General features: G+C 37.4%; 1 protein-coding gene across 1 annotated transcript in view; it reads left to right on the top strand.

The window, feature by feature from the left end:
* Window positions 1-19,575, top strand: part of LOC140233887 (contactin-associated protein like 5-3-like) — a 33,728-nt gene extending 14,153 nt beyond the window's left edge. The window contains exons 14-32 of the mRNA XM_072313974.1: window positions 959-1,072; window positions 2,139-2,280; window positions 2,822-2,914; window positions 3,956-4,087; window positions 5,566-5,642; window positions 6,081-6,194; window positions 7,174-7,324; window positions 8,910-9,011; window positions 9,470-9,706; window positions 10,475-10,656; window positions 11,086-11,272; window positions 12,199-12,297; window positions 13,306-13,515; window positions 14,165-14,266; window positions 15,230-15,418; window positions 15,922-16,035; window positions 17,550-17,768; window positions 18,304-18,429; window positions 19,293-19,575. Coding sequence (XP_072170075.1) covers window positions 959-1,072; window positions 2,139-2,280; window positions 2,822-2,914; window positions 3,956-4,087; window positions 5,566-5,642; window positions 6,081-6,194; window positions 7,174-7,324; window positions 8,910-9,011; window positions 9,470-9,706; window positions 10,475-10,656; window positions 11,086-11,272; window positions 12,199-12,297; window positions 13,306-13,515; window positions 14,165-14,266; window positions 15,230-15,418; window positions 15,922-16,035; window positions 17,550-17,768; window positions 18,304-18,429; window positions 19,293-19,528 — 2,826 coding nt within the window. The 3' untranslated portion in view covers window positions 19,529-19,575. The remainder of the gene's footprint in view (window positions 1-958; window positions 1,073-2,138; window positions 2,281-2,821; window positions 2,915-3,955; window positions 4,088-5,565; window positions 5,643-6,080; window positions 6,195-7,173; window positions 7,325-8,909; window positions 9,012-9,469; window positions 9,707-10,474; window positions 10,657-11,085; window positions 11,273-12,198; window positions 12,298-13,305; window positions 13,516-14,164; window positions 14,267-15,229; window positions 15,419-15,921; window positions 16,036-17,549; window positions 17,769-18,303; window positions 18,430-19,292) is intronic.
* Window positions 19,576-22,425: the final 2,850 nt, after the last annotated feature.

A 22,425-nucleotide genomic window follows, 5' to 3' on the forward strand; every position in this document is an offset into this window, starting at 1 on the left:
AATAGAATCATTCTTTCAAAAGGTAGAAGAACTGAAAGTAAAGAGTGTGTTTAAGGAGGTATTAAATGAAAAAAAAAAGTCTTGTAAGACACACCTATTATATCCCAACCCCAAAACAACAACAACAACAACAACAGAACAACAAATGCGTTACTCTAAAGAGTTAAATGAAACCACAACAACAAAGAAGATTTTTCTTTCGTCTGAGCTCTTTGTCGCTCATTTGAAAATAAGCAAAATTGTTCAAAGCCTCTGAGTTCTTAAAATTGTATTTCGTAAATTGTTAAGAAGATATTTCTCAAATGTTTAAAAAACTTCATTATGATCTCCTGTTGTAATTTCAATGATTTAAAGTTTTGAAGAACTTGAAGTTCGGCCTGATCTGTCTGCAATTTCACATAACTAAGGGCATTAACTCAGAAGTTGAACAATGAGGGTGACCACGTGATCTGTACCGCCAAAAAAAAAAGTTTCTCAAGACGAATTCATTAATTTCACATCATGTCGTACATAAATCGACAACCCCATGTATAGATTTGTGGAATTTATTGTGGTACTTGAGCAGAGAAACAATACTTTGAAAAACCTTAAACAAATTACACTGAACAAGGATGATGACATAGGAGGTTCACATATTTCAGAAATGTAGCAGTGTAATTCCATTACAATACCGCTTGCTTGCGAGTTCACCTGTGTACAATCTATGCATGCCTTCTTCTTTTGTTCTGCTTTCTTGAGCCCCAACTCATGCATTCTTATAGTGACTCTGCCATGTCATCATCCTTGTTCATTTCGATTTGTTATAAATTTTGAAAATATTCTTATTCTTCATCCCAATTATCATAAATTCTGAAACTCTGTCCTCAGTATAACTAATTTTATAGTTGTTCAAACGTAAAAATCTGAAAATCATCCGGAGGTCTCCTTTAAATGCTCTAATAACTGCGCACTTTTACAGGTGGCCACACAGAGTCGTGGTAATGGTAATGCGCAGTGGGTGGAGACGTACAAAGTCAGCCACAGTTTCGACGACTCTACCTGGACCTACGTACAGGAAAGTGGATCAGACAAGGTAGACCTATTCGTTAAGCATTGACATATCGCACTTTTCCCTGCTGGAACGAACACAGTGTCTCGCAGTGTGTTCACAATGTGTTCACAAAGTTGACTGTGCGAAAACGCTCGAATTTTGATAACAGTGTGAAGATCATTTCACACTGTGGTGTGGGATCTTTTTCTTTCACAGAAAGTTCACACATTAATGTTCAGTTTCACACTGTGAATTGATGATTGACCATGAGTTCACATTGTTAACTCGTTCAGTACTGAATTCTGAAATGCCCATAGACTTAATGCACAGGCTACCAGGTTCCCATACGCTACGGGTTTAAACCCTCGAATTTAACAGTGTGAAGAGATTTCACAATGTGTTCAAACTGTGTTTAACATTGTATTTCAAACTGTAGGATTCTGTGTTCTTTCCAGCAGGGATGTTTGTCTGTTTGTGTGTTTGTTTAGTTTCATTAATAAATCAATTTGTTTTTTTTTTTTTTAATCTTTCTAATTTAATTTCTTTTCCATAAATCATATTCGTTACATATACGCTTACAGATCACATCAAACAACAATAAGAACAATAAAAATAGTCTATGGATGGTTTGACAGGGACTTTTTATGAATAAGAAAAATGGGTGAGGTAGATGAAGAGATCTGAAAGAGCACAACACACAAGTGGAAGAGAGAGAGAGAGAGAGACGGAGAGAGAGGGAAACAGGGAAATGAAGAGAAAGAGAAAGAACATAGCTGAACCCATCAGGGCTAATTTGTGATTGATTTCACACACACACACACACACACACACACACACACACACACACACACAGAAGGAGTAATCAGAACTGTTGCATTTTCTTTTATCGAGATGTGATATACACAATTACCACGGTCAAGTGTTAATCTCGATATGAAAAACCATTGAAACAACTATAATAATAACAACAACAACAACCACAACAAAGCTACAATTAATGTTTTAAGATCGTTTTCGGATTAACGAACATCAAGGTGTATGATGGAATCAAATTACTTGTCGGACTGGCGAACCATCACCCATTTCAAAATGGATTTTCATTTCGCAGATCTGCGTCGGCAATTCGGAGCAGGATACCGTGAGCAGAGTCACCTTCGACACGCCTTTCGAGGCGCGTTACATACGCTTCCACCCCCAGACGTGGAACGGGATAATCGCCATGCGGGTCGACGTCTACGGCTGCCATGATTGTGAGTGTTCGTGTGATTTTTATCGCTCACTCTCATATACTGAATGTGCGAAGTGTCAAAAATATGAAAGTAGATATAGATTTTGCCTCTCTCCCTTCCATCTTTCTCTCTTGGTCTCTCTGGCATCTGATTATCATATTGATCATCAATAATACAGTAATTCGATAGTAATAAGTAACATAATAAATTAGTAATGATTTGTATTGTATGTTTATAACTGAGCACTAATCTTTCAATTTAGATTAACAGCTTTCATAAACACAAAGTGAAAACAATGACAAATTTTTGAAACTTTATGATACCCCGTCATGAATCCTATGATATCAACTAGTGACAGAAATTACAGATTAATTTTGTCTAAATTTAACGCTGGGTCAAAGCTAAGACAAAATTAATGCATTGAAACGTTGTCAACATCATGGCATTACAAATTGTCATGTCATGGCATTACAAATTGAGATTAAAAGTGAACTAGACTTGGGGGTTGGTTGATGATGCTAAAAGATCTTTGTTCTTGGTTGGGCACCTAATGCACCTCCAGCTATCAGGACGGATGTCAGCGTGGTCGAAGATACCGGTGTGTATTACGGATGGTACTACAACTCGCCGACAGACTGGAGACTTCGCACTTACGGTGAGGATTTGTATTATTATTTTTCATTTTTATTATTATTGTGATTAATTTTGTGATTGTTATCATCATTATCATTATTGTTATTATTATTATTATTATTGTGATTATTATCATAATTGTTATTATTCTTACTATTATTGTTATTACTATTATCATTATTATTATCATCATCATTATCATTATAGCTACTACTACTACTACTACTACTACTACTACTACTATCATAACAACACCATTATCGTTCGCCAGTTACCATGGATACCACCCTTATTAAAGCAAATCTGGATTGCTTGTTGTTGCTTTTTTTTTCATTTTCGAATATTTAATACTTTGTCCAGAATGATCCTTTCTGTTTAGTTTTTCTCTTTTTGTAACATCTTAATGTGCGATTACACACCAGCTGTTACAGCTGAATACGGGCTATCAAACAATCTTCTCAGATGGAAAAAGAAACAAAACAAACAAACAAACAAACAAACAAACACCAGAATCAAAATGAAGTTGATGTTCATAACTGCACTAAAATCAGGAAAACAAAATCGTAAAGAATATAAGCTCAAGGAAAAATATTGAATATTAAAGTCTGATATGTTCATACTTAGATGTGACATCAGTTGTAACCAGAAACTGCAAGAGGTGATGACGCAATTAGCTTAAACGTGTGCAACTGAACTGCAGATAAGTCTCCACTTGAATTATGCTTTTGTCACGAAAAGCGATGAACATTTAATGACGTGTCTGCACACACAAACACACACTTGTCGTATCCTTTATTCCAAAATCAGTTGAAAATGTCAAAATCATAGTCACCAAAAAAACAACAACAACCAAACAAACACAGAAACACGCTAAAGATTTGCAGCTAGTATTCCAATAAGTATTTGCTACTTGATTATAGATATTTGAATTATGAAAATAAAGAATTTACCACGAAAAAAAAAAGCTTCCCCGAAACACACACAAAATGTCAAAGTAGAAAAAAAAAAACACCCAAAGAAGCAGTGACAGTCATGATGTAAGTTGTCGTTCTTTCCCTTTTAGTGAAGGGCAGCTACACCGATGCCATGGAAGATCTCGGCGTGTCATCGACGAGCACGGTTGCCAACTCGCAGATCACGGCATCGACGGAGACCTCGTCCAGGCAGGCATACAAGGGGCGCCTGAACTACAATGGTATTACCATAAGTTCCAGGGCTGTAACAACGTGGAAAAAAAACCCAAACAAACAAGCAAACGACAGAGAGATCGATATCTCTACAGAAATTAACAGAATGCACGGAAACAAATGCAATATTTTTTGATTTTTTTTTTCTTTTCATCGGAGTTAGTTTGTTTGCCATATGTGACCCTGCACCTCAAAACAAACAAAAAGTCGCCAGACATGAATTTTTAGTTAAGACCATATTCTGAAAGAGCAGACTTTAAGCTTTAAAATGATGTATAACTCAAATCAAATGGACTCTCCTAACCTATCTAAATATTGGAAAGAAAGCACAAACTCATGAAAAGTGTGAACTGAGAAAAGAGGCTCTGAAGTACAGTACCTATTCAAGCGCTTAATCTTTACCAAACCGTGCTGGCTGTGCGATGAATGGGACAAAAAACAGGAAGTAAACCACCAGAGTAACAACAATGAAGGGATTATCAGATTAAACTGAAATTAAACATGCCTCATTAACCTATTCTGTCCATAATTAATGCCAACTTTCAAAGCAGTAGCTTTATCCTTTCAAAAGTTATTAGAGTTGAAAGTGAAGAGGGTGGACAAGGTTTTTCAGAAATGAAAAAGGGATTCTAAAGACACACCTAATCACACTATTCTACCAAAAATGTTCGAGATAAACTGCTAAAAAAACACACTTTCCTGCCTGTTTTATGATACCAAATTTTTGCATAATGTGAAAGAAGACCCGCTCTTTCAGAAAAATATGAAAAAGTCAAGTTCGGCTAGGTTAACCCATTTCACTTATTTTCAGTCCTCACGCAAACTCAGTGTGTGCGACTTTATGTTCGTTTTGAGGTGCACGGTCACATATGTTCGGGGAGTTGTAGCTTTAGTATCATAATTGATAAAAAAAACCCCAAAACATTATCATTTTTTCAAGTGTCATTTTATATGCGTTGCAAACATACGATTTTTTTTTTGTGCAACTATAATACTAAGTATAAAGGCGTATAGTACTAAAGTAAAGGAAAACATTATGTAAACATTTAGGTAATTCATGATAAAATCGCACTTTGCTGATAGTTATTTTTTGTCGTTTTGTCAGAAGAGGGCTGCCATTTCGTCAACCATCATTACGTATTTTTTTTTTGTAACACTCTAACCCCTGTAACGATGAACATAAACATGAAAGTAAAAATGCAACAGTTTATTTTATTTTCGATTCCAAATGATTTAATTATTTTGTTTGAACACTAGCGCTTGAGTTCTCTTAGAAAATGCTGTCTAATCAAAATCACTGTTAGTGTTTTCTCGTTTGTACATTCTATTCTTCAAAAAAAAAGTTGCAGAAATGAATTGAAAATGAAATTAAAAAGAAAAACAACCGATCTTCTTCCTCTTTCTTTCTTTCTTCTATCTATATTTCTCTTTCTCTATCTCTCTTTCCTTCCCTCACCCCCCTCGCTTCTTCTCTATCTCTTTACAGGTTGTTGGATTCCCGATACTGTCGATACAAACCAGTGGATCATGGTTGATTTTCTCTTCGGTACCCTTGTTTCTCAGGTATACTGTTGGTCCTCCATATCTCAAGTCATAGATCCTCTTTTGGCGAGCTCGTAGTGATGTTCGTTGTTGTATGTTGTTGTTGCAATCTTTTTGAAGAGAGAGAGGTGATCAGATCATAATTCCAGTGATTTTTTTTTTTTATCATTCACAAATACTCAAAAAGAACCTCATCACACTCTCTGCAGTATTAATTCTCATTAAAAAAAATAATGGGATTCGCATCTAAACTACACTTCAACTTAAATCCTATCCCGAAATGATAGCAGACATTCAAAATTTTAGAAAAAAAAAGTGCATTTCAAAAAATACTTTGTCACTGTCGTTTAATCATTGAAGTGAGAATATTTGAATGTGATCGAAAACATCAAATGCACATCGAATGTTGAGTTTGTGATTCCTTATTCTAATTATTTTCCCTAAAACCCTTCTACATAGATCTCGGTACAGGGACATAACACGAACGCCAATAAGTACGTAGCCTCGTTCTACGTCCAGTATTCGATGGGTGGTACCAATTTCATTGACTACACACATCGAGACGAACCTGTGGTAAGTCGAACGAGCAAAAATCCGTTTGTCTGCGTTTACCTCCTTTCCTTTGATATAAATGATGGTGTCTGTATGTACATTTTGTCAGTCATTTCTCAAATCTATCTGTCTATCTGTCTATCTATTTTCTATCAATGTCTATCTATCTATCTATCCATCTATTTATCCATCTATCTACGTATATACCTATCTACCAATAATTCTGTATGACCATCAATTTTTCCTGTTTCTCTTTAATCTATATCCATTTTTTATTTTCTCTATCGTTTCTCTTTCCCGAAAATTACCTTTGATACATCTTCTATCGGAATACTTTGCACTATTAAATGCGCAGGCATCTACCATGAGTCACAACGTTTAGGGATGCTGTAGTGCATTTTGCGAATACCGTAACTTATTTAAATGTGTGTCATCTCCTCATGGCAAATTTGATTAATGTGTTATATGTATTGGTTTGTATTCTTCGACAAAAGCGCAAGATATACGCTATTCACAGTTTGCCTAAATAAGGACAATGAAGGAATTGTTGTTTGTTATCCTTCATTTTGTATTTCATTTTAACTTTTTTTTTGCCTGAATCATTCTTGAAAAAAAGCAAGAATCTAGATATACCATAGCGACAATTCAAGTGACTTATCGTGAACAAATAAAAAATCAAAAGGACATGATGTACTGATATTCCGTTAAAATAAATGTATCATTACCGGCAGATATGCTGAAATGCACTTGTTTTTATACGCATCTATGACAGCTTTATCTAAAAATGCTTGTAGTATCATTTTCGTTCTCACTCTGCATTATGCTCTGACGATAGTGGGGTAAAGAAATAATGGTTCATAAATCTTTGGAATTTATTTGTTTGGAAATATGTAGATGACATGATAAAGTAATCTTTATTTTTTCGTGAAAATGAAGTCAGCATCTTTTGGATACAAATTAATTATACATGACAATGTTGGCTTGTCCCTTTTGTGAACAGCTCATCGCTGGCAATGACGGTTCTGGTACCAATCAGATCGTCACGGAGTCGTTTAGCCCGCCTTTGTTCGGTCGCTACATCAGAGTCAACCCACAGACCTGGGGTAGCGCTGGTCCAGGTCTCCGACTGAGCTTCAATGGCCTGCAGTACAGTGAGTTTTCATAAGTGGTGTTGTGTTGATCCTTATTCGCTACGATTACGCGGGTGCTGTTCGTTATTCCGAAGGTTCGTTAATCCGAAACACGCAAATTCCCTATACCTAGAGGTTCGTTAATCCGAAATGAAAAAGGGTTCGTTAATCCGAACATTAGTGGCGTTATTCCGAAGGTTCGTTATTCCGAAGATTCGTTAATCCGAAAATGAAATTCGGAACAACGAACCTTCGGAATAACAAATCTTCGGACTAAAGAGCCTTCGGAATAACGAACCTTCGGAATAACGAGCTGTAACCGATTATGCAATAGCGAACTTTCGATTCACGACGCGAAAGCCAATGACGACGATAAGCGGCTAAAAACTGTGTTCTGCACATGCGCGAGGCAGCAGTTTCCATTGTTCAACCCTGAAGGCTGTGTCGCCTTGCAGTGTTTGCGTCGCAGGTTTAAAGCTCGCAGGCTAGGATGCATCTATGTCTACTTAACGGTGTTGCTCAACCACAGGATGTAAATTTGTATTTTCAGTCATTAGTTTGCTCTCTCTCTCTCTCTCTTACTTTTTATCGGTCAAATATAAAACACATTTACAGAATTAAGATACAAAATTGTTTATATACATGTAATTATATTCAGCAATCAGTTTATTTGCACTTCTCGTCTTATGAATTTAAAACCAGCAACGCTGTCCACGATTATAGACGTACGCCTGAATAGGTAATCATTCCTTGCTACATCGAGTGAGATGATGTTCATTAATCTGAAGGTTCTTCAAGCCGAAAATGAAATAATGTTTGTTATTTCGAAGTTTCGTTATTCCAAAGCACACAAAATAAAACTTAGGTGTCCGACACGTTTATCCGAACATATGTGGCCTTATTCGGCAGGTTTGTTATTCCGAGGATTTGTACATTCCGAAAAAAAAAAGTTTGTTATTCCGGAGGATCGTTAATCCGAAAATCAGAACAATATATGCGAATTAGCGAGCCTTCGGAATTACGAACCTTCGGAATGGAGAACTGTCGTTGATTGTGTCAGTTACTGATAGCGCATCTGTTGTGCATTCTGTTGTCGACATAACATTATCATTAACTCTCTGCTCTTTCCAAGCAAACGTTGAGTGAGATTGTAAACGTGAAAAGTTCTGACGAATGTTTTAAAAACCTCCTTTCCTTCTCCTCTACGTGATCTTTCTTCTTCTCCAAATCCCCCGTCTCTTTCGTCTTTTATTCTTTGCCCTCTGCCAATGTCTGCATCTGTCTTTCGTCTGTTTGTCATTGTCGCTCTCTTTGTGGTTTTTTTTTTTGTTTCCTCCTCTTCTTCCCCTTTTCTGTTTTTTTCATTATCCCTCTCTTGCCCTAATTATTTTCCCCTTCCTTCCTACCTTCTTCTTTGCCTTTTTTTTTCCTTTTTCTCTTCTTCATCTTCTTCTGACCCTTCTGTGTCTCAATGTTTTCTCATTGTTCTCCTTCTTGATCATTGTTTAACACTGAAATCCTCTTTCTTCATCGTCTTCCTTTTCGTCGTCGTCGTCGCCCTCGTCGTCGACCTCGTCACCCCTGTGCATCTTCGCCCATTCTCCAGACGCGACATGCGAGGAATGGATGACAAATAAATACCAGATCGACGACACCACAGGAGTCTATTGGCACTCCGAACAGAGCGACTACGTTGTGTGTTCAATAGGTAAATAACTTTTCACTTTGCATGAGCAACCCAACATGGGTCTCGTTTTCCGTTTAATTTGGTAAAGAGGAAATTTCCCAAAAATATTTCGTAGATTCAGTAAAACTATAGAGAGTAACGATTACACTCTGTTAAATTTTGAGTTAAGTCGTTCAAAACTCATTCATTTCTAATGCTTTGGTTGATTGCATGAGTTTTTATGTGACTTTCTAGATGTGACATGATACACGAACGATATCAAGAAAATATATTTTCGTGAGAAATTAGAAGAGCAATGCTTTCCTTATATCTCCTGTGTAATAATATGAGCAACTGTTTGTTTGATTGCCCATGTTTTGCGTATGTGTCTGAGGTATCATAATGGGATATTAAGTCTTACATACGTGTGTCTATAGGGCGTGAATAATTTCATCGCACCGACATACCAAAATATCAATTTACATCCGTCCTCCGTACAGACTACCGGTACTGTAAATCATACTACAACAATGGATTTACAGACGATGGCTACTATTTCCTCGACCCGGCGAACGGAGGAGAATCGGAGTCGTTCCTGGCCTACTGCAACTTCGGCTTCGTGGTCAACGACGCAACGATAATGACTACCGTCACGCACGACCAGACGGGTTGGACATTGGTCTCCAACGAGGGCGGCACTCTTGAGCAGAATATCACGTACCCGGAGGGCGCCCCCGGTATGTGAATAGTCGAACATTAAATATTATTTCATGTCATTTCATTTCTTTCATTTCATGTCATTTCAGTTCATTCCATTTCCCTTTCCTTGTACATTTCAATTTAATTGTAATGTTCATTTCCGTCTTCATTTTCACTTCATTTCCATTTAATTTCATTACCTAAATATACAATATTTACATCTGTACGTATATTGTTTCTAGAGTAGATCGAAATCGAAGGTCTCATGTAGGCCTACCTTAATTGTTTCTCACAGTGACGTGCTTCGAAAAGTAAATATACCAAAAGAATACTCTGTTATCTGGGAGTTTTATGTGTGTGTGTGTGTGTGTTTTTTTTAACGTCATTAAAACTCAGCTGTATCTTTGTATCCTCTGATCATTCTAGAACTATTGTTGTTGATTTAAAAAAAGAAAGAAGAGAGAGAGAAAATGGAGTCATATACAAATAATTTGTCCCAGACAGCACTTAACATAAAACAAACATTATACATTTTATAAAGATATAAAAAAGAATAGAACTGGTGATGCTGCGGCTCCTTTGATGTGAATCTTAAGACAAAGCTACCTGGTGTATTCACATCTATATCTCTTCTCAGTTTAATTTGAAAAAAAAAAATATTTTCCCCCCTTACAATGTATTTAATGCTCGTCTTACCTTAAAACAATTGAAAGTGGCGATTGACTTTTCTTTTCTTTTTTTTTTACACTAAAACTTTCCATTTTTTAAAATCTCTTTTTTTTTTCTTTTTTTTTTCACCTAAACAGCGAAAGTCGGGGAAATGGCATCGAACGCCGACTTCTGCTACCAATACCTCATGTACGAGTGCGAGCAGTCCCAGCTCTACAGTAGCTCTACTGCCCTCTCGTGGTGGCGGGACAAAGATCGCAACAAGATGGCGTACTGGGCTGGCAACGAGGCCGAGTCGACCGGCTGCTACTGTAATGCGGTGAGAAAACTTTGCACGTCGCTGTGATTACTAGTGCTGCCCATAGTTATGATGAGACTGTTTATTTCTGGGGGGACTAAACGTGAAACACTAAAAAAAGTTTACGCATTCTCGCGTCAGAAATGGCTAATCCAACAGCTGCCTCAAACACAGATATCGAAGCTCATCTCGAGGTTCATTAAGAGCTTAGACGGATAAAGTACTTAATGTTATCGGTTTTCCAGGAATGGAAATAAGGCAATAAGTATTTTTCAATGATTTTAATGATCATAAATACCATCATATACCATGTAAGTGTTACAGGGAGCACACATTGTGTATCTATGCGAGGCAAATTTTATTTTTTATCCGTTTGATGAGGCATATATTTTATTCTTTTTTCATCTTCACCCCTTTCTCTTTCCTTCATTCTTTCTAAACTGAATATAGGATTCCAACTGTATTGGTTCCAGCAATTTGTGCCACTGTGACGAGGCATCGGCGAATCCCTACCGGGACGGTGGCTGGATAACCAACAAGAACTTGTTACCCATATCTGAGCTGGTGCTGGGAGGGGTCACGAACGCGGCGAATCAGGGCAATTACACCGTCGGCGATCTCATCTGCTTTGATACAGGTAAGTTATGATTTGCGTTTCGTTCTGTCTATCTGTCTGTTTGTTTGATTGTTTGTTTGTTTGTTTGTTTGTTTGTTTGTGTTATGGGGGACTATGGGGGAATGATGATTTTCAAGTTTTATTGTACTCTTCGATGAACGAAGTAAGGAATATGATGTCTTTGCACAGTTACAAACAGTTTTCGTCAACATAAGCAATTGCAATTTTTGAAGGAAAGGCAACAAATCTTATCTCAATGAGCTAGATATGTAGCTGGCATTGACGCTGGTTGTCAGTTATGATTATAATAAGGGCAATTGTATATCTAGGGAAGAAAAAAAAACCTTTGACGTTAAACTCCCTCGATTGTTTTTTTATTGTCATGGTTATAAAACATCACTATAACACTTAATTGATGCATGGCTAAGAAAATTATCATCTCAGGACCTGAGCAGTAATTTCAAAATCCTACTCTATAGTTGTTACTGCTGTGGTTATTTGCACTATTTTGCACACAAGAAAAAAAATTTGTTTATCTTATATCTATTTATCTACTTATTTATCTTCACTCTATTCACTTTATTATCTTACATAGCAGAGCAAGAGAGTTATCTTACATAGCAGAGCAAGATAGAGCAAAAGAGTGAAAATAAAGTTTGAATTTGAATTTGAATTTGAGAAAAATGTCTCCTTTATAGTTAAATCTATTAATGAAAGAATTTGTGTCTCAAAATTCTTTACCCAGTGAATTGATTTTGTTCATTCTCTTTTGACATTCTTAGATACTATGTATTGTTTTATTTTGTTTTGAATTGTGTACTATGTCTTGTGTTTGTTTTTTTAATTATGTTTTGTATATACATTCATTAGTTGTTATATTCATGCATTTATTTGTTGGTTTGTTTTCCCTGTTTTTCTTTGGATGTTTGTTTTCCCGCGACTTCAAGATGCGACTCCCCCTGGTTCGTGCCTGGAGGCGTACCAAAATGGAGAAAGCACGGACGGACTATTCCTGATACAACTAACATCCGGGAACTACATGATAGGTGAGTGGTCTGGACAGATCCGTCACATCTCCGTCGCTATTCCGAAGACGCGGTTGCTTGGCAAAAAAAAAAAAAAAAAATAAAAAAATGGGGGAGTTCTATAATATGCGCGAGACTGTTGTTCCATTGTCAAACTCGAAATAAAAACATTTTAGCTTCGGAGAGCTGAAATTCGCCAAGTCTCTGTTCCGTAGACTGGTGATAGGACATTAAATTTTGCTCCTGCGACAATATTCCTCCAATATTATTTTCTACAAAGACTTTATTATTGTTACGATTAAGGTTGTGCTATGTTTTGATCTATTATTAGATTTAGGATTATGACTAAGGTCATGTTTGCGGGTACCTTAAAGGCATTATTTACTATTTTGCTGATGAAACAATATCCAGCTTAAGTGCTTCACAAGAGGTCTAAAATTGTAGTTAGGGATAGTAACAACGAATGTAAAAACTTGAATCAGTGTAGTTAATGCTAAGTATTAATGTGAACGATAGTTATAAAAAAAAAAGTTTCTGACTAAACCGTCTCCAGTTATGGCTTATTGGGGTAAATAGCAAAAATTATATCCTTCTTTTTCAGGCTTTATTGTGAAATTTTTACATGGTAGGATGTTTTGCGATGCAACTAACCTTTACATAAACATCAAATGTGATATCTCTAACATTTTTTGTTGTTGAAGTCACTGCTCCCAATGGTAAACAGTATACAAATGATGCACAGGACAAAGTGGATCGGTGAGAATTGGATGCGCGCGTGGTTTCTTTTACGCATGCGTTTGGTCTGCGACACTCGGGCTAGCCACCATGATGCATGGTTCGCAGCGCCTTTTCTATAACGTTATCAAAGTCCCCAAAAGTCATTTTGTAATTACAGTGCCATGAAATGTGTGTGTGTGTGTGTGTGTGTGTGTGTGTGTGTGATTTCTTTATTAAAGAATAATCAACTAAATTATAATTATTCGTGCTTCTCTTCTAAATAAGTTTCGATGTTTCCCGATTGGATTTCAGTGGAGTGTGCATTTGATGAAGTGGAGAATGGTATCGTGACGAGGTTCGGGCATGATGTCATTGAAGAGTTCACTCTAAACGGGTACAGTGCCAACGGAGAGTTCGCCCGCGATCTCAACTACGATTACGGTGCTTTGATCTCTCTCGTCGCCGAATATGTTGACGGCGAACACGCCTGCCGACAGAGCGTCAAGTACAGCTGTGAAAACGGTAGGAAAACAGACCTTTTGACCCATTTGGCTTTCTATAATCGTGTATAGTAACTATCTACGACTAAAGAGCCGCAGTACATGTTCTCATCTGCGTTTGTTTCTAGTTTTTCCTTTGTTTCCTGTTGTTTCGGATAGTTTGATATAAAGTCAACAAGTGCATTGATAATTCAACAATTTTATTCGAATGTATATGTTGAGAGAAAAACAGAGTAGTTTAGTAAGGTGTAAGTATAGCTGTTAGTATGTAACAGTTTTGCGCTGGTATAGATAAAATAATGTTATCAAAGTAAGAATACAAAGACAATGGACAATTAAAGAAAAAGAAACCAAGCAAGATATTAGTTTTAGCGTGGGGGGGGGGGGGTTAACTGAAAGGGTGACTCCTATCAATCATACATGCATCAGGAAATCAAAAGAGCGGGGGGGGGGGGGGGAAGCAAAGCAACTTAATTAAAAGACAACATACTATAGTGCGATTGCCACTTTCTATTCAGGTGAGCGATTGTGGTCAGTATAGAAAAAGAAAATATGTACGCTTGTTGAAAACTTATTCAAAGACTGCTAGATACTTAGACCAGTCGGTATCGACATATCATATCATTCCGTTTTCATGATTCTGTCTGTGTTTTGGTTTCGTCCTTTGTCAGCTGCTCCTCTTGATCCACCAAATGCGGTGTGGTACGGAATCAGGGACGGAACGAGTTCGTCGAGCTGGGCGGGCACGAGCGAAGCCAACAAGTGCGCCTGTGGTAAGTGACTGGACGGGTAGTTAAAGGTGCATAGTCCCGGTAGCGTAGAGGGCGCTCTTGATGATACTGCCGATCACCGTTAACATTGATACGAAGATTGCTGAAGTTGAGCTGTCATCAAGAGTAAAGCGCGTAGATGTTGCCTGGTAACGTTGCCTTCGTTGTCTTCTCTGTTACGAAATCAGTCATTTCGTCGATGAAATGATTATTTTGTAACGAAATAACATTTTGTAACTACAAATGAACATTTCGTCCAAGAAATGATAATTCCGTTTGACGAAACGGTCATTTTGTCGACGAAATGACCTATTTCGTAACTAAATATTCCATGCGACACTTGGCGCTGCATGGTTTTTGTCCATGGTTTAAACCCTGTTTTCATTTATATCACCTTCGTGAATTCGGGCCATGGAATACATATGTAAAATATTCAGCATAATGTAATATAGATATAGATATAAGTAATAACGTATTTCATTTTAACATGTTATTATGTGTGCGTGTGTGCAAGATGAATGCTTTCCTCCATTAATCTATACTCTCCCTTCCTTCCCCTCGTTTTCGCCATTTTAATTCATTTCTTTTTTCCCTTCTCCACATTTCAATTTCAGTCCGTATTTTCAACATAATTGCGTCTTAATGTGATTGGACTTGCACAATGGTGACATTTATTGCCATTTGGCACAGATATTCAGCAATATTAATCACATGCAGTCTTACAAGACATGCGTACTATGCCCCATCCTTTTATCATCATTTTGTAGCCGTGTTTGTCCAGTTGTGTGAGTGCCTGTGTGTGTGTGTTTGTATGCGTGAGTTTCCTTTCTTGTTCTATGAACATACTGTTTTTTCTCACTTCCGTAGTGACATAATTTGAATCTAGGGACTACTTTTCCTCCTTTCTTCCTTGATTTGTGATTTGCTTGTTTGTATGATTATTCTTTCCCACCGTGTGAAAAAAAGGCGCCCTCAATAGTTGCTATGACGACTCGCTGGGCTGCAACTGCGACGCGGGCTCTTCAAATCGTCTGGAGGACAACGGGTGGATCACCGACCGCACCAAACTTCCAGTCACTCAAATACGGGCCGGTGGCACGTCCGGTAGCAAGGAGGCGGTCGTCAAGTTTGCCTACATGGATTGCGTGTCTGAAGGTATGCCCTATTATTTTAATTCTCTGATAATGTAGACGAATGAGTGAAACAGAGAGGGACAGGAAGACAGAGAGTGAACGGGTGGGGTGGGGAGAAAGAAGTGTTATTCAATCTTTCTCCAAAATAGAAAATAATGTGCGAACGTTGCGAAAATTACACTTGATGCAAATATTCATACAGGAATGTCGCAAAATATTGTGCTCGTTCCACTGCAACAACAACAACAACAACAACAACAACAACAACAACAACAACAACAACAACAACAACAGAAACAGAAACAGAAACAACAACAACAACAACGAAAAAAGAAGTCGTCTTCGCCAGTGCAAGCGGGTGTTTGAATGTATGGCTAATAGTCTTCGGGTGTACTTTGTTTGTAACTGTGTATGTACAATTTTGCATGTGTGTATTGTATGTTAATGTATCGAAATAATGATTTCAAAATGTGCAAAATCATGGATATCAATATTTGTTTTGTTTTGTATATTTTCTTGTATCAGCGTCGGGATCACAGCCTCCAGAAACTTGCTATGACGTCAAATTAAACGGAGACACAGCGGCCGGGGCGTACCTTATCGATCCGGACGGTAGCGGGGGAGTCGACCCCTTTCTTGGTAAGATTAGTCTAGACTAGATCTTTGTTGTTTAGTTGTTTGTTTGTTGGGTATTTTTTTATTGATTGTTTGTTTTTGAATTTGTTTCGCCTTTCCGTTGTAATAGCGTGGCGCGTACTATTTACGTTGAGCGGTGTTACGACGTATCTCCGAAAAAAAAAAGAAGAAGAAAATACTACTTACTACGTCTGATTGACATTATTGTATTATCGGGATTGCGTCACCGTGGCGCTTGACGCGTGTGGTGCGACGTACGATTGACAACGAACAACAATTCTGTGTATACATGTAACATGGTAATGTTAATGCATCGAACTGCTAGGCTAGGTAAATGATACATTGCTAATAGTCTTCATAGTGTTTATGTCATAGATTCTTGTCAGGTCGAATTGTGATGTTAATTCCTTGCCAAAGTGATTTGTAGAAAAAAACCCTCTCATTCATTTTTTTTTTTTTTTGGGTATCAGTACAGATAGATAATTTGCCTTTCTATTCATTCAACATGGTAAAATGAAATACGTTGTCGATAAAGCCATTCGGTAATTTAATTTTTGTATTTTTTTTTTTTTAAAGAAAATGTGAAAAAAAAACTCTTATGTTTCTTTAAAGCGATCAAGTGGGAAAATTATGAACTCAATGTTTGCAGTCTAATAGAATAATCTAGCACATAAGACCAAGTGGAGAATGGTCCAGAGATATTACACAACCGCTTAAAGGGATTGTATAGCTTTGGTTGAGACCTAATTACAGGTTTCTAACATGTTTTTTTTTTTTTTTTGGTGGCATAATGAGAAACCTCTTATGAAATATAAAAGGGCGTGTAATTCCATGAGGAATTCAACGTTTATTTGATGAAAATTGGTTTTGAAATGGCCGAGATGTCCAAAACAGAGTGTGGGACCCACACTTTATTACGATTGTTTTGTTTTACTTTTTTTTTTTTTTTAATGTTTCAGCCATTCTAAACCCGATTTTCATCAAACATACTTTTAATTCCTCTTAAACTGGTATGCTCTATACTATTTCATAAGTGTTTTCTTGGTATCTCGCAAAAAGTTAAAAGCCCAATTCTCATCTTCACCAATACTGTACTATCCCTTTAAGACCGGAACAAACCTATGCAAAGTCCTTTTCTTTTCCCCAAGAAGAGAGCGTAACCAGTTACTCTGCTGTCAAAACATTGATGATGATGTGGTGATTTGTTATTAGGACAAAATATAATTAAAATAATTCGTATGAATTCCAGCATCATTCAACAAAGAACCAGTATGAAAATAATAGATAAAAAACAGCAAATACACTGTATATCATCAGATAAAGGCATGGAATATTGAAATCATAAATCATTTTTATCCAGCAAACAAAAACAACATGACTACTCACAAATAAACAATGCATTTATTCCGAATTGAATTCTGAAAATTCACCGTAGCTCTAGATATTATAAGAATTGACCAAGCGAAATGATTGGAGTATTGACGCCTGTGTTCATTTCGTCTTTTCAACAATATTAGTTGTCTGCGTTCCAGCCTTCAACTCCACGCATGCGCAAATGCTTCTGCCGCACGACTCGGAAGCTCGCACGCACGTCGTGGGTATGGCGTCCGCGGGAGAGTACCAGAAGATGGTGACGTACGACGGTTTGACGAAGGAGCAAATAGACGCGCTCTTCACCAACGACCCAAATCACAGACACATAGCTTGCACGCAATCGTTCACGTATGATTGCAAAGGTATGAAAAGGCTGCTGCAATGCATATCACATCATTTCATGATTTTGCTTGTATGGAATACGGTCTTTTTTTTTTTTTTTTTTTTTTTTTTTGATTGGCACGTTTTTGTTCTTAGAGCATAAAGTGACATAATGGACATTAAAATATAAAGATATGAAATATGTTTATCTATTTATTACCCATATTCATAATACCGAGTGACTTGATCATCATGGTAATTCCTGTCCTTTGTCAGTATCTTATGTAGTCCAGTGTCCATGAAAAGTTATTGAGTTGCCAAAATGAAAAGACATGAACTTAAGTATAGGAATATAATTTGGACAAACCAGCTAACCATGGGAACAGAGGTGTACCATAATATTCCTAGGCGATCTAAGACTTCTGTTGGGAATGAGTTAAGCAACTCGACCCCCCCCCCCCATTCAATAACTATTTCCAGTGTTTCATAACTGTTTTTTTTTATCATATGGACCTCACAAATGTATGTTTCAGAGTTTTATTTTTGTGTGTGTATATTTTCTATTTATCACTATAGCCTCCACCCTCATTAAGGATGACATGGGCTGGTTTGTGGATCGACACGGGACGGCCAGAACCAACTGGGGGACTGCGGATCCAAACCTGTCTTCCTGTGAATGCGGCGTTGACAGCTCCTGCAGCCGTATGTTTACATTCTACTGACGTAATATTTATTCCGTCATATTGAAATAGTGTAGTCCCCTCTGTTTCGCAACTGCTTTCCAGGGGAGCCCTGTGTACAGTATACATGATAAAACACTGGAGTATAGACTTCATAAAAATGACATACAAGTGTAACACACGTCATACACAATATCACGCTTAAAAAGATATTAAAGAGACTGACATATACTAAAATAAACGAAGTGAATAAGTCAAGAAAGAAGAAAAAAACAACAACCAAACGTATAAATTAACTGTGTAATTACTGTAATAACGCACCATAGATAAAAGCTGAGTTTAAAGTATAAACGATACAACGAAGTTTAAGATATAATCGATACTGACGAAATATCAAAAAAGGAACATAAAGTTGTACAGTGCCTGGTTCTTCGTTACGGCAATGATTATGGGGGCTGTGATAATGATATCACATGGTCTTTATTTCCCGGTGACGTCGTTCAAATGCTATAATCCAATGACGTTACTTGGTCGTATCGATTTCCCATGTCAACAATGAGATCGTACGTCGGGTAATACAATAATAATAATGATTGCCTCCAGAATCTTGCAATCACAATTAAACAACTGTATTTGTCTTGTTGATGAACAAAATCTCGTAATGCCCGATACACACTTTCTTACCAAAGACAAAGATTGTAGTTGGAAATCCGTAGGAAATAGGATTTTTTTTTTAATACAATGGACTTAGAGTCCTTTTTCGGATTGTAACGTTGTAACGTTGTAACGTTTTGTTACATCTAAAGAATTACCTTTGCAGAGATATTTTGCATAAATAATACCGACCATTTATCATCTTTCCCGCAACTGGGTTCTCGTTTTCAGGCGCCTCTGAGGTTTGCAACTGCGACAAGGACGCGAGCTCGTGGTCGTCGGATTCTGGCGATATCAACGATTTTCTGGGGGAGTTTCTTCCTGTCACCCAACTCCGCTTCGGAGACACCGGGGGTGGAGCCGGCTCTGAGGAGGCGTACCACACCCTTGGTCAGCTAGTCTGTACCGTGGGTCCCAGTAAGTATACATCTATCATAGGCTTTGGCCGCCAGTCAATGCCAAGGTGAGTAAGTCGACACTCGAGCGGCGCACGCGTGAGCAGCAGCACCTGTGATCACCCTTTTTTCATAAAGATATGACATTACCATCTCACCACTTCTGTGCAAACTAAAAAAAATTAAAGGAAATCTGTGAAGGAAATTTCAAAGGAAAAAAGTAAACCAAACAACAAAATAAAATGAAGCAAAAAAAAAAAAAAAAACTAAAACAAACCCAGCTCAGCAAGCTCACTAAGCAACGTTTGCACAGAGACTCAATTGCTTGGTCTGTGGTCTTGGTATCCCTTACTTGTTTTACGCTGTTTAATAGATGTTGCAAGCCATTTCTGGCAACATTTCTTCGCCCGTCTTTGCAGAAAATCCCTCAAAGTAGCATCCATATACAAACGGATATCTCCAGTGAAAGCGAAACAAAGTAAAGCAAAAAAAAACATGCATGTTTAGGTAATGTTTTCCCCAAAGTGTTCACGAATTTTCGGATCCTTAACAAGAAAATGCGCTGCTACCCGAATTTTACCCCCTGCGCTGATATCCCCAAACCCGCGCGTAACGTCCCCGAACAAGACTTTACCTCTACAGGATAGGTCACCGGAATGTCAGCGAGACGAGAGGTACCCAGATGGCCATACTCAGCCGGAACAGCCGTCTGCCGACCTGGATAGGCCTACCCGTCTCCTCGCCAACACCGTGAAACTGGTCCTCTTCAACTCGAGCTACTCAACCGGGAACGAGTCCAGGGGGCGTGTCTCTTGCGACCGAGCCATTGAGAGCGCCACTCACGACTTCGACTAAGGACGCTTCTACTGCCATGACCCCTAGTGCCATTCTCTGAGGGATGGATCTTATCTGCCAGCTGTCTGTCCAGAAGGACCTGACCGTACTGTTGGACAACTCAACCCTGGCTTTGCGTGGACAAGTTTTACCTGAGATTCAGGTAGTGTGTGCCTTTTTTCACCTATCTTCATTAAATTAATTCCGGCTTAAAAACCAACGAACCAACCCACAAAACAAACAAACAAGCAAACAAACAAATACACAAGTACATGATAACATATTTACATAGGTGGCATAAACCAATGTCTGATAAAGCAGTTATTATATTCAGTCTATTTTACATTTTATACCCACACACATACACATACAAAGGGAAAAGAAATAACGCAATCTTTATAATGTGATGAAACGGTGTGATGAAACCTTATTTCCTTGTCATCATCAACTGAAAGTGTAAGTACAACAGAATCTTAGGAATGCTTATATGTGGTTGAAGGCGGACTGATGTTTAAGTGACATAATCATTGATCATAGAAGCAAATTTAGCAAGGTCTATTACCGATGTTTACAACGCTGTTTCGTACGATGTGCTTTTGTTTTCATCAGGACTCTTGTACAGAGAGTTTTACCTCTGGCGTTCACCTGCGACAGGAGGTCACCCAGGGCACTTTGACCCTGCAAGCATAGGAAGATGGACCAATTAAGATGACCGGTTCTTATAGCTTCATTGGTCAGCTATGATGATGGATCTAGAAGTATTTTGTTGTTGTTGTTGTTGTTGTTTTAGCTTACAGAAGCTATGTCTATCTACTTGTGGTTTGTTCATATACGCGTGATTACAGGACATAGATATATACTACGACGGCACAAAGTAAGTGATGCAATAACGTGAAATTTCCGTAGACGTATATTTTCATACAATTTCATAGGAAATGTTATGTACATCATTAAACTGAACTGTCATTTCATATTGAATGTAATGTGCTGAACTTTTATATCTATTGACATTATGCTCTTGTATATTGTATCATAATTGTTATTATTATCGTTATCATTTATTTGGTCATACAATTGCAATATATACAGTACAATATCATGTAACATACATACAGGGGTATACATGTATAAAATGAAATGGAGTGACCCAAAATTATTTACTATTAATACCCGGGGGCATGTGAGCCCTCATGTGTCACTCCATATCACATGATAAAGATCATTATGGCATCAAAATTGATTCATCGTAATTATCAATAAAACAAAAAATAAAAATAAGAAATCGTTTATATAATATATTAATCGTGTCATGATAATTACTATAAACAAGATTTGCAATTGAGTACAAGATGTAACTAAGTAATGGTGCAACCACCTTCAGTAGGGTACATGTACATGTATATAATAGAAGGGGATATCTGTAGTATCAATACTATATCATAGCATATCATAATCATGGCACATATTAATTATGTCATGTTGCACTTTTTCATACTGCATATCATTAAGTTTATCATCGTCTGTTAATGGGTATATTTAACAGCTTGTTTGTTTCGCTCAGAGGTAGATGTAATAATTGTGTGTATGTTTGTCTTGGAGACGGATTTTAAAGTTAAACATACTGGAGAATGTCATTTTAAAAGCTGTTCAATGTTTTAGTTCTTAAGACATGCATTTCCCCGGCAGGATGAAACATTTTATATGAAATTTTTATGCCATTTTATGCTTTCATCATCAGTGACCTCATGTCGTAGTATATTATGAAACATTACATCCCACCATATTACCCTTTTTTCATACTGCATTATATTTAGTTTGTTTGTTTGCTATAAAACAGGTTTAACTGTTTAAAGTCTATCCAGCTCCCTTTAAATTTCGCACTCCGGAGTAGAACTGATGAAAACTTCTGTAACAACATTTATGACTGCAAAAACATAATTTTTGAAACAGTTACTGATCTGCAACATAACATGTATTGTAATCAATATTTTCAGAAAGTATATGTGATGTTTATGTTTACATTGCTATTTCGTCACAGAATTTTGGTTTTGATGTTTTTCGTTCGTTCATTAGATCGAAGTCAAAATACCCGTTCGCACATTCACACTCTGCCATCAAAACCGTGAATGAAACGA

This window comes from Diadema setosum, chromosome 10 (assembly GCF_964275005.1).
Source record: "Diadema setosum chromosome 10, eeDiaSeto1, whole genome shotgun sequence".
Classification (NCBI taxonomy): domain Eukaryota; kingdom Metazoa; phylum Echinodermata; class Echinoidea; order Diadematoida; family Diadematidae; genus Diadema; species Diadema setosum.